Here is a 12,637-nt window from a genome sequence, read left to right on the forward strand (position 1 = left end):
GAGGTCCTCAGTGACCAGTAATCTCAGAAGCTCTCCTGATTGAGTGTGTCCCAGATTCAGCCTGGGATTTAATCACTACCATGAGCTCTATCATGATTCCCACCGGACCACTGACAGATATGAGAATTCCTATAGAAAGTAGATCCAAGTAGCTGTTAGGCCTGGGTGGTTACTAAGTTGCGTTTTTCCTGTTTAGTGGCTTTCATCAGAATTAGGGGACTTACTCTGTATACTCTACTTAAGCAAAAGAATGGTGGTCCAAGAAAGCTCATATTTCTTACCTATTTTTCTGCAATAGTAGACAGCCTTGTATCTATCACTACACATTCTCTTCATGGCACCAGCGGTTGTTAAGTAAGGGTGCCCTGGCTTATGTTTTTGGTCTCATCTTGTACCACTTTGTCATCTGAGCTGTAGCCCTTCCCCTTTCTTTAAGTTTTAGACATATGTTTTTTCTCCTGTCTGTGATATTCTTTCTGCTTTTTCCTTCACTCTAACCTCCACTCTTCTTCTAGTCTCTGCTAAAATGCCACTTCCATGGTGAAGGCTTTGCTGACCCTCTCAGGGATTTCAAACCTAAACTACTTCCCTCGACCCCACCCCATCATAATTTCTAATCAGACCCTGTCCATTACCATTTATATCAGTTATTACAAGTTGTGCTTTGTAGATTCTTGTGCTTTAAAAATATCTATTTCTCTCAATAGATATTAGACATACATAATACGAAGGCAAGAGACTCCATGATTTTTGTTCTTCTAAATGAATACTTTAGCCAGGCACTTAGCACTTAGTGCATATTTGAGGCAATGCACAAGTGAATGATGCCAGATCAATGGAAGAGAATAGAGAGCCCAGAAATAAATCCATGCCTATATGGTCATTTAATCTACGACAATGGAAGCAAGAATCTATGGTGGGGTAAAGACAGTCTATTCAATAAATGGTGCTGGGAAACCTGGACAGACATATGCAAAAAAATGAAGCTGGACCACCACCTTACACCATATACAAGAATAAATTCAAAATGGATTAAAGACTTACATGTAAGATCTGAAACCATAAAATTCATAGAAGAAAATATAGGAAGAAACTTCACAGACATTACCTGGAGTAAGATTTTTACTGATATATCCCCTTGGGCAAGGGAAGTAAGAGAAAAAATAAACATGTGGGATTACATCAAACTAAAAAGTTTTTTCACAACAAATGAAACCATTAATAAAACAAAAAGGGATCCTACTGAATGGGAGAAGATATTTGCCAATGATATATCTGATAAGGGGTTAATATCCCAAATTTATAAAAAATTCACTCAACTCAACTCCAAAAAAAACAAACAACCCAATTAAAAAATGGGCAGAAGACATGAAGAGACATTTTCCTATAAAGGACATACATATGGCAAACAGACATATGGAAAAATGCTCAACCTCACTAACCATCAGAGAAATGCAAATAAAAACCACAATGAGATACCACCTCACCCCAGTCAAAATGGCTATCATCAATAAATCAACAAACAGCAAGTGCTGGTGAACATGTGGAGAAAAGGGAACCCTTGTGCACTGTTGGTGGGATTGCAGATTGGTGCAGCCACTATGAAAAACAATATGGAGGTATCTCAAAAATCTGAAAATGGAACTACCTTATGACCTAGCAATTCCACTCCTAGGTATGTATCTGGAGAAATCCAAAACTCTGATTTAAAAAAATTTATGCACCCCTATGTTTATTGCAGCACTATACACAATAGCCAAGACATGGAAACAACCGAAATGCCCATCGGTAGACGACTGGATTAAGGAACTGTGGTACATTTATACAATGGAGTATTACGCAGCCATAAAGAAGAATGAAATCTTACCATTTGCGAAAATATGGATGGACCTAGAGAACATTATGTTAAGTGAAATAAGTCAGGCAGAGGAAGACAAATACCATATTATCTCGCTTATATGTGGAATCTAAAGAAAAAAATAAATGAATGAACTAATCAGAAAAGAAAAAGAAGAAAAAACAAGTGAATGATGAAATTGCCTACAAAACTCAAACAAAAAATCAGGAGTCCAGGCTACATCCCCAAAAGCTCTGACTCAGTGGGTCTGAGTTACAGGCCACGAACCTGTATGTTTAAAAAGTTTCACAGGTGATTTGGATAAATAACAACACTTTGAGAACCACAGTAGTAAACAGTAAAAATCTACCAAGTAAACGACAATTCCTGTGATTTCAAATAGCATGCCTTCCCTTTTTCTCTGGCTCATATGTGGGATGAATGTAATTTTAAAATTTGCTGCATCCATTAATGCTGGACAAAGGAAGAGACTCTAAGTGGAACTCCTGGTGCCAAAAGTTTTACTAGGAGAGGCTGTCACAGCAAAGCTCACAGGGAAAGGCTAGAAAGAGATCTAAAGCAACAAAGCAAATGCAATGAACTGTTCTTGAAATAGCATCCCTTTTCTTTCATTACCTAAAATTTTTACCTGAGTTCTAGGAATAGTATATGCAGTAATAAAAATCCAAATTTGTATAATAGCCCAAATTAAAAGGAATAAATGAAACTGTCATGCAGGGTCTCTGGTCCTGCTCCCCGCCTAAGAGCGCAGGATATGGCGAGGCCAAAAAGGAACACCAACGGAGCTATGGATAGGGGGTTCATACCACTATAGTCTCGCTGGCGCCTGGGTTGGAGATAGAGGAAGCAAGCTGCACACGATCTGCAATCCACCGTCTGCTTCTCTGCCAACCAACCACCAACCCCACTTCCTAGCTGCAATCTGCGCTTCTCTGCCAACCAACAACCAACCTCCTAGCGTAGCCACGGCAGTTATATTAGTGGCTAATGGCTAACTGGTAACAGCTGATGGCCATCCAACCACAGCAGATGGCCATCTACTACCCAAACCAGCACCTTTCCACATGAGGCCGAGAGCCTGGAAACTGCTCTCCAGGACTCTGTCCCCACAATAACTCATTGCTGAATATCACTACATTCACCTTCCAAGTATTCCCCTCGGGAAGCTATGCACCGATGCCAGCGCTTAGTCCACCTTTCAAAGCAATTTTGGAATTCTTTTTCTGGAATGGCCATCAGAGCTTTGTCATATTACCCTCGATGTCCTGAATGTCATCAAAATGTCTTCCTTTCAATACTGCCTTTATCTTCAGGTAAACAAAGAAGTCATTGGGGGCCAGGTCAGGTGACTAGGGAGGGTGTTCCAATATAATTATTTGTTTACTGGCTAAAAACTCCCTCACAGACAGTGCCGTGTGAGCTGGTGCATTGTCATGATCAAGAGCTGTGAATTGTTGACAAAAAGTTCAGGTTGTCTAACATTTTCACACAGACTTTTCAGCACTTTTAAATAGTAAACTTGGTGAACTGTTTGTCCAATTGGTACAAATTCATAATGAATAATTCCTCTGATATCTGAAAAAGGTTAGCAATATTGTTGCAACAAGTTCACCAAGTTAATTGTAAGAACTCGTATATTACATTTGGTGTATTATATAATATTTATATTATGTAATATGAGATATAATATGGCATATTATATAATGTATTAATTTATAATATATAATATTACATATGATGTATATATTATATATTAATATATTAATATTATGTACTATAATATATATTATATATTCTATATTATATGTAAACTATACAAACTACATTTAATATATTATACATTCTATAGCTTAATAAAGCTATTATATATAATTGTATAATCATAATATATAATCTAATTATATATATTATACAAAAACAAAAATATAACATAATATTATATATGTTCTAGATTATAATATAACATAATTTATATATAAAAATGTCATAAAATAGAAATATAATTTAATTATATGCTATATATTAAACATATTAAAATTAAGTTTATTTAAATATTTATATCTGATAATTGTATATTTATAAATTACATATGTATACTAATATTGTGTATTACATAAAAATATAAATTTAAAGAAATAGGATACAGATGAAATGAACATTTTAAATACTTTCCTAATCATGATGACTTAATATGATCATTAACTAAGATCTAAAGGGACAAAAGACAGTTATAGTGAGTTTCTCTGTTAATAATGGTGCATATGAAGCTATATTTTAACTAGTTTCTTGATACTTTTTACTGTTGTTTTTTTTTGTCAGTTGTGATTAGACTGACAGTGTTTCTTCCTCTTAAAGTCTCTGACAAAGAGCTTGTATATATGTGTGTGTCTGTGTGTCTAGGTGTGTGTGTGTGTGTGTGTGTGTGTGTGGTGGGGTGGTGGTGTTAGCTACGCCATTTTCTTGTTTGTTTGAGTTGAACTTACTGAAATTATTTCACTCAGTGTTTCTATGCAGGAAGATTTTGAAGTTACTTGTCCAATTGTGAAAATTATAATAGATAAAACTAGGTAATATAAACTTCAATCTGAGCATATGTAAATTGAAATATGTCACAAAACACAGAAAGCAAACAGGAACACTCCTCCTTTCAACCCTGAATCTCTACACAGCAGGGTAACAAAGTGAGATCTGAACAGAGGACCAGGTGAGGGCGCCAGAGACTGCTCTATATTAAACACTAGCCTAGTAAGTCATAATTAATGCACTAATTTTTATATAAAATATACATCCCTGTGAATCACCCTGTACAACCTTTTTTTAAAAATTCATCCCTAGAAGAAGCCACCTTGAGACTTGTAGGAGGGGCAGAGACGATGAACAGACTGGTCCTATACCTGCATGTGACCATTAAAAATTGGGAGGGATACCTCAGTTGTGGAGGTTCTCCTCCTCACCCCAGGAGTGAGGGTCCCCACCCCCTCCACAGCCCACAGTTCCAGTGCCCAGGAGAGAAGTCCCCATAATTTCTGGTTGGAAACCAGCAGAGATTGTGGCTGAGTGAGAAGGAGGGCGGCTGGAGTCCCAGGTGTTTCTCTTGAAGGGACCACACCAGACTTACTCACTGACAGAATCACTGGCTCTGAGGTCCAGGGCTGGGGCAGCAGCTGGAGAGGTGGCAGGAACATATGGTGGGGAACTGTGTTTTCTGGCTTCAGGACAGAGGTTGGAGGGGCAGCTTTCTCCCAGACGGAGGAGCTGACAGAGGCCATTGTTACTTTGTTGAGCCCTCTCCCTTCCCAGCATGCAGACACAGGTGGCCATCAGATCTCAGTCTCCATCAAGCTGGCAAATGCTGTTTGCCACACCCTGGTTATTCTGCCCTGTCCAACATTCCAGCATACCCAAGCTGCTTCCAGTGGCTTTTTCGTATAAACCGCCTGCCTTGGCTCATGCTGCAGACTTTCCTAAGGTCTCTCAAAGGTTTGCAGAACCCAGACAAGCAGCATCTGGCTGCATGTGTTCCGTACCTCTGGCTGAGCAGCCCTAAGCCAGGCACTAGCAGCAGCCATCTGTGGATTACTTTGCAGCTCCTGCTGGGTGGCCCTGGATGGAGCACAGGCTTCAGCTGAACTTGACTTGCAGCAGGTCTCCCCCCAGGTGACCCTGGGACTGGCATGCCCAATGGCCAGCTTTGAAATGATCTGGAACATCACCCAGCCACCTCCAAGGATGACACACCCAAAGGGAAGATGGACAGACACTAGAGTCCTGCTGAGGTAGATCCTGCTCTGTAGGCTCAGCCCCTGCACCATAACTCCTCCACTGTAGTCACAGCCAGTCCACACAACCAATGATTCCAAGGGTCAATCCCTCCTATTGATGTACAAATAGCAACCAAGGCTCAACTACAAGAGGAAGGTACACACAACCCACACAAGGGACACACCTGGAATGTGTGGCTCAGGTGACCAGGAAGATTGCAGCACTGAGCCCCACAGGACACCCTACTAAGACTGGGAGACACAGCAGCCCTACCTAATACATAGAAACATACACAGGGAGGCAGCCAAAATGGGGAGACAAAGAAACATGTCTAAAATAAAAGAACAACAAAGCTCCAGAAAAAGAACTAAACAAAATGGAGGCAAGTAATCTACCAGATACAGAGTTCCAAACACTGGTTATAAGGATGCTCAATGATCTCAGGGAGAACTTCAACAAAGAGATAGGAAGCATAGAAATGGAGATAGAAAACATGAAAAAAAAAGTCAGAAATAAAGATACAATAACTGACATGAGTAGATTAGATGAACCAGAGGATTGAATCAGCGACTTAGAAGATAAATAGGAGAAAACACCCAATCAGAACAGCAAAAAGAAAAAAGAATCCAAAAAAATGAAGAAAGTTTAAGGGGTCTCTGGGACAACATCAAGCATACCAACATTTGCATTATAGGGGCACCAGAAGGAGAAGAGAGGAAGGAATTGAAAACGTATTTGAAAAAATAATGATGGAAAGCTTCCCTATCCTGGTGAAGGAAATAGATATACAAGCCCAGGAAGCACAGAGAGTTCCAAACAAGATGAACTCAAAGAGGCCAACACTAAGATACATCATGATTAAAATGCCAAAGGTTAAAGACAAAAAGAGAACCTTAAAAACAGCAAGCGAAAAGCAGTTAGTTACATACTAAGGAGCTAAGGAGCATACTAAGACTATCAGCTGATTTCTCAACAGAAACTTTTCAGACCAGAAGGGATTGGCACAAAATATTCAACATGATGAAAAGTAAGGACCTACAACCAAGATTACTCAGCAAAGCTATCATTTAGAATCGAAGGACAGATAAAGAGCTTCCAGACAAGAAAAAGCTAAAGAAATTCATCACCACCAAACCAGCATTACAAGGAATCTTAGAGGTACTTCTTTAAGATGAAAAAACTAAACTAAAATAAAAAATATGAATGATAAAATGGCAATAACAATATACTTATCAATAATTACTTTCAATGTAAATTGATTAAATGCACAAATCAAAGATGGGAGCTGAATGGATAAGAAAATAAGACCCTTACATATGCTGCCTAGAAGAGACTTCAAATTGAAAGACATACACAGACTGAAAGTAAAGGGATAAAAAAATATATTTCATGAAAACGGAAACAACCAAAAAAAGCTGAAGTAGCAATACTTATATTAGACAAAATAGATTTTAAAACAAAGTCTACAACAAGAGACAAAGAAGAACCTAGTAATCACACTTCTGGGTATTTGTCTGAAGAAACCCAAAATGCTACTTCAAGGGGACATGCTCATCCATACGTTAATTGCAGCCTTATTTACAATAGTTAAGATATAAAGGCAACCTGGGTGGCCTTGAATGGATGAATGGATAAAGAAGAAGTGGTACATGTATACAATGGAATATTACTCAGCCTTAAAATAAGAATGAAATCTTGCCATCTGCGACAATATGAATGGACCTAGAGGGTATTGTGCTGAGTGTAGTAAGTCAGACAGTGAAAGACAAACGTCATATGATTTCACTCATAAGTGGAATCTAAATGTAGGGAAGACGTTAAGAAAATTCACCTTCATTGACTGATGTTAGTTGTTTTTTTTTCTGTTTGTCTATTTCCGTCATATGGGACGATGTTAGTCTCCCCCATGTGAGGTGGTTGGTCAGATTAAGGTTGGCTTTTGGTTTCCTAACGTGAAAGACTGCCTGTGAGATTGTTCCCTCACCTGAGGTTGGAAGTTGGCTTTCTGTTTAACTCTCAGTTGGCTTTTGGTTTCCTTACATGAAAGACTGCATGTGAGGTGATGGTAAGCTTTTGTCTGTTAGCTTTTCGTTCCTTTGTTCCCCCACATGAGAGAATGATGATGGTTAGCGGGGTGATGGTTAGCTTAGGGTTAAAAGAATTTCTCCCTTATCTCATTCCTGGCAGGAGAGATACGGGATGATGTTGCTTTCTGTCTGTTTTGCTTGCATCAGCAGATGAGGTGGAAAAGTAAATTATATCAGAATGACATGACAGGCATGTTGCCAGGCTTTGGAAGGCCTTGGGCCGATGGTCCCAGGTAAGATCTGCAGGGATTATTTGTCTGAATAAACTGACCCTTCAGCTGCATAAGCAATATTTTTATCACAGTAACTGCTGAACCCTCCCAGAATTGGCCATTTCCTGAGGGGGAGGCAGGAACAAGGAGCTTGGCTCTAAGGTACATCTGAAAAAATATGTAAGACAGACCTCAGTTGGCAGTGTAATTTCATCATTTGTCATTAGTGATTCTTCATCATTCTAACATTTTGGAAACTTCCAGCAACATGCAGCTTACAACACCAGGAAAGACCCTGACTTCTAGCCGTGGACCTGGTGAGGTCTGGCTGGTTCCTGACGTCTCCAGTGTTGTTCCCCATGGTTAGCCTTCTTAAGAACTTGTTAGCAGTTTAGAAACTTGTATGCAGCTTGCAGCTTGTAGCATCAGGAGACGCACTAACTTCCAGCAACAACAATAACAGCAACGGCAACAACAACAACAACAAGGACAACAGCAGCAACATTCTTGAGAACTTGTTAGCATTTTGAAAGCTTGTATGCAGCTTGCAGCTTGCAGCAATCAGGAGATGCCCGAGCTTTCTCAGCTGCAGACCTGGCAAGGTTTTGATTCCTGACCTTTTACACTATTGTTTCCCTATAGTTTGGTGAGTTTTTGGCATCTGCTGTAATAGTTACTATCCTATAAAACTTATTACTGCTTTAAGATATTCCTTATTAATGTTATTTGTGTATTTAGCCAGGAGATTTTTGATCAATAGTAAACACATGTTGGGATCTCTTAAATCTGTATGTATGTAGACTCCTTTGACATGACATTGTTATCAATGTATATAGTTCAGTCTTAACCGCCTTTACTTTCTGTCATTAGCATCTTCTATTAATTGTCTTTTGCTATTGTATATTGCTAAATAAATTGATTAGATATTGCTAAATAAATTAATTAATCCATCTCTATCGTGTCCTCCTCTCTTTTTCCTGCTCATCATTACACTAAAGAACAAAATAAACAATACATGAAACAGAAACAAACTCATAGATACAGAAAGCATTTTGACTCAGGTTGGGGGTAGGTGAAAAAGAGGAAGGGATTAAGAAGTGCAAGTCGATTGTTACACAGTAGTCATGGGAATGAAGGGTATAACATAAGGAATATAGTCAATATTGTAATAACTGTATGGTGTCAGATGGGTACTAGATCTATTGGGGTGCTAGATGGGAGGGGGGTTGGAGGCAGGGTGAAAAAGGTGAAGGGATTAAGAAATACAAATTGGTAGTTATAAAATATTCATGTGGGTTGTAAAGTATAGGGAATATAATCAATAATATGGTAGTAACTATGTATAGTGCCAGGTGGGTACTAGTTAGGGAGATCACTTTGTAAATTATATAAATGTCTAACCACTATGCTGTATACCTGAAACTAATATAAAAATAATATTGAATGTCAACTGTAATTTAAAAATTTAAAAAGCGGGGGGGGGGGGAGTTGAAGGAGAATAAGAGGTTCAAAGTTCCAGGTCTTGGTGATATAATATACAGCATAGGAAATACAGTCAATAATATTGTGATAAGGTGGTACAGTGTCAGATTGTTGCTGGACTTACAATGGTGATCACTTCTTTGGCATAGGGAATATAATCAATAATGTGGTAATAACTATGTATAGTGCCAGGTGGGTATTGTTGAATAACTATGATGTACCCCTGAAACTAATATAATATTGTATGTTCGCTATATTTTAATAAAAAACTTAAAAAAAATTCATCCCTTAAGGGCTGCTAAAGCCACGCTCCTTCAACTCAGATTTTTCTGATCACTGGAGCTGAGATGTCCCTGTTTCAGTTATCCGGTGTCCTGTAATGCTCTATATGTGACTTCCTATTCATGGTTTCTTAAATCTGCACGGGGTTTTTCAGATTACGAAACACAGTCACATACATTACTTCATTCAATTTTCAGATAACAGATATCAATTATGTTCATTTTATACTCATGGACACTGAAAGACACGGATGTTAATTGACTTGCTGGGTCCAAGACCCCCATTTGGTAAGTAGCAGACACTGGAAACACCAGAACCTTGGTCTCCTAATTAAGGAGATTTCATAAAACCTGGCCACCCTATTTCTACCTAGGAGATATAGCTCTTATACTTCTTTTCAACTCCGAAGTGCCGTGACACTGTCAGCATTTTCTTGATCTAAATTACTTTGGCAAATAAGTTACTGGACAGTTTAGTTTAGGCTGTTTCACATTAGGAGGTTACTGTGATGACCTACTAAATATATATGTATATATATATATATATATATATATATATATATATATATATATACACACACACACACACCTATGCTTTTTGCAGTTAATAGGGTCTGGGACTGTTCTAGAACAGTAACTTAATAAACACGGGCAATTTATAACTACATTCCAGTAAGAAGGGAGCCAGATACTCAAGGTCCACAACAATTTCTAAGCACTGACAACTGATTGCTTAACTTACTTGGGATGCCTCTCTTCTGAAAATAAAACTTCAGGTTTTGTCACATTTCCTCACTTGACAGGTTACTTTCTGATGTCTAAAGCGATAAAGTATTAATACCAACTTATGGGGAACTTTTTTCTCGTCTTGCTCTCTTAGAAGAGAAAGCACCATTCCACAATGAAAGCAAAATGTTTAGTGACAGGGAGAAGCAAACTCGGTTGTCAAAAGAGGCTGGAAAAAGAGAATTGAGACTGCCACGTCAACTGAGACGCTGCCAGTGAGTCTAAGCAACTAAGAAGAAGTCTGTGGGAAAGCCAAAAATAAGAAGAGAAAGGTTCTCATTGAAGTTGTTTACCTGTTTGAAGTTAAAAGGAAGTGAAGATCCAGCCTCAAAATCTGCATAATAGTTCTAATAAGCTTTGTTTTGTGCTAAACTCATGACTAAAATGGGACAATAAATAAACCTCTCACAGTCCCTTCTACCTACAACTAGCTAAACTGAGGGTTCTGGAGCTGCACGCCCTGTATGGGATGTCTTACCTTAGGTGCTCTGTAAGTGCACGTTAACGATGGCGGTGGTGGTGAATGTAGCCTGAGGCAGGGCATTTTTTTCAGGTGAAAATTGCACCACTCAGGACTACTTGTCCAAACACCCTTGTGAACAAAGTGCAGAGCTAATGGTTGGGGGATAGAAATTGATTAAGAGACGGGCACTGTGTTAGACCCCTGACACGCTTTATTCCACTTAGGTAGCAATACCAGGAGGTAGAGATATCAGTGTTCCCACTTCACAGGTGAGCAAAGAGACTCAGACAGGGTAGTAACTTTCCTCACAGTCTAGAAGTTGCTAGGATTTGAGGCCAGGCTTGTTGCGTTTCCAAACCCCTTTCTTTCACAAGGATAAGCGCCATGTTCTGCTATAGCCAATCTTTGTTAACATACAAAGGCAAGGAATTTCGCGCAGGACTCATTTAGCATCTGCCCCCTCCTCTACCCTGGGGCGACATAAGCCCCCGCAGAGGGCGACCTCAAGCTTTACCCAGAGGCAACGAGGGTCCAGGTGCACAGAGGGGATCCCGGAGCCCCCCTGCCCTCACCTTCTCACGCACTTAGCCCACTGAAAGCGACACCCCAGGACCCAAGAGCTCAGCGCAGCGCGAGTCGCTGTGCTCTGGCTGCCTCGCTCCCTGGAGCCGCTCCCCACGCTCGCCCGCGTCTCACCCCAGGCTGCCGGCAGCTGGAGCAGCACCAGAACCGCTAGCAGAGCTGCTCCGGAGCAGGAGAGGGGGGGCCCCAGCGGCCGGAGAGGCTCCGGGCTCCTCGGAGAAGAGGCTCCCATCTTCCCGAAGCACTTCTAATAACCCGATACGATCTGGAAGAAAATCGAAGTCATGGGAACCCTCAACGAAGAGACCACACGCACTGCTCAGTGGGCAGGGTTCTGGGGAGCGCTGCTGGGGTTCCGGGGGGGAAAAAGGTTTTGACCACAGCTTCCTCTTAATGGGAGAGGTCATGTTTACTCGCAGTTTACATTGTTTCTAGCAAGTCTCCCTCCCAAAGACCACCTCAGGGACTCGTGTACAGGAACAAAATCTGGCAATGCTTCAGCTCCGTGATGTGCTCCGCGTGTGTGGATGGGCATTGCAGACAAAGGTGGTGGATTCTCGCAGCTCAACTTCCACACGCTTCTGCCTGCCCTTTGCCCTTTGCAAGAATCCACATGGGTAGGTCAGCTAACGAAATGCCCGCTATCTGCATTTAAGAGACAGTTATAGACAAATATGCAGTGTACAGTTCAGCAACTACGAAGAACAAATTTCTTTATATTGAATTGTGTACACCAAGCCATTGAAAGATTTTTAAGACAGTGACTTGATCAGATTTGCATTTAAAAAAAAATAATTCTATGGGTAATATAGAGACTGGATTGGAGTAAAGCAATAGTGGATCGGGAGACCAGAAAGGAGGCTATGCCATCATCCAAGGGAGATTGATGGTGGCTTTGAATGGGGATAAAGTGGACAATTTAAAAAGATGTGGGAGCTGGACTAAACAAAATTTGCTTGTTCGTTGGATTTTGGTCACATCCATTTTTAAAGTTAGTGGTGAGAAAAAGAAGGGAATCGATAATTAGTCCCAGGATTCTAAATGAATGGTTTTACCCTCAATCGAAATAAAAAATATGTTTGGGACAAGCTTGGAGAAGGGGCTTAAGAATTGAAGGATGAGAG

The 12,637-nt window shown here is 40.0% G+C and overlaps 1 protein-coding gene across 3 annotated transcripts in view; it reads right to left on the reverse strand.

Annotated features, from left to right (window-relative positions):
- The window catches only part of CR1 (complement C3b/C4b receptor 1 (Knops blood group)), a 101,137-nt gene extending 89,279 nt beyond the window's left edge, over window positions 1-11,858 (reverse strand). For 2 of the 3 annotated variants that reach the window (XM_088801691.1, XM_088801690.1), the window contains exon 1: window positions 11,628-11,858. In XM_088801691.1, the coding sequence (XP_088657817.1) occupies window positions 11,628-11,745 (118 nt within the window). In that variant the 5' untranslated portion in view covers window positions 11,746-11,858. Of the gene's footprint in view, window positions 1-10,946; window positions 11,082-11,627 lie in introns of those variants that run through there. The other variant, XM_088801692.1, reaches the window with a different exon arrangement.
- Window positions 11,859-12,637: the final 779 nt, after the last annotated feature.

Source organism: Rhinolophus sinicus, chromosome 11, assembly GCF_057876585.1.
Source record: "Rhinolophus sinicus isolate RSI-liver-muscle chromosome 11, RSI-T2T, whole genome shotgun sequence".
NCBI lineage: Eukaryota > Metazoa > Chordata > Mammalia > Chiroptera > Rhinolophidae > Rhinolophus > Rhinolophus sinicus.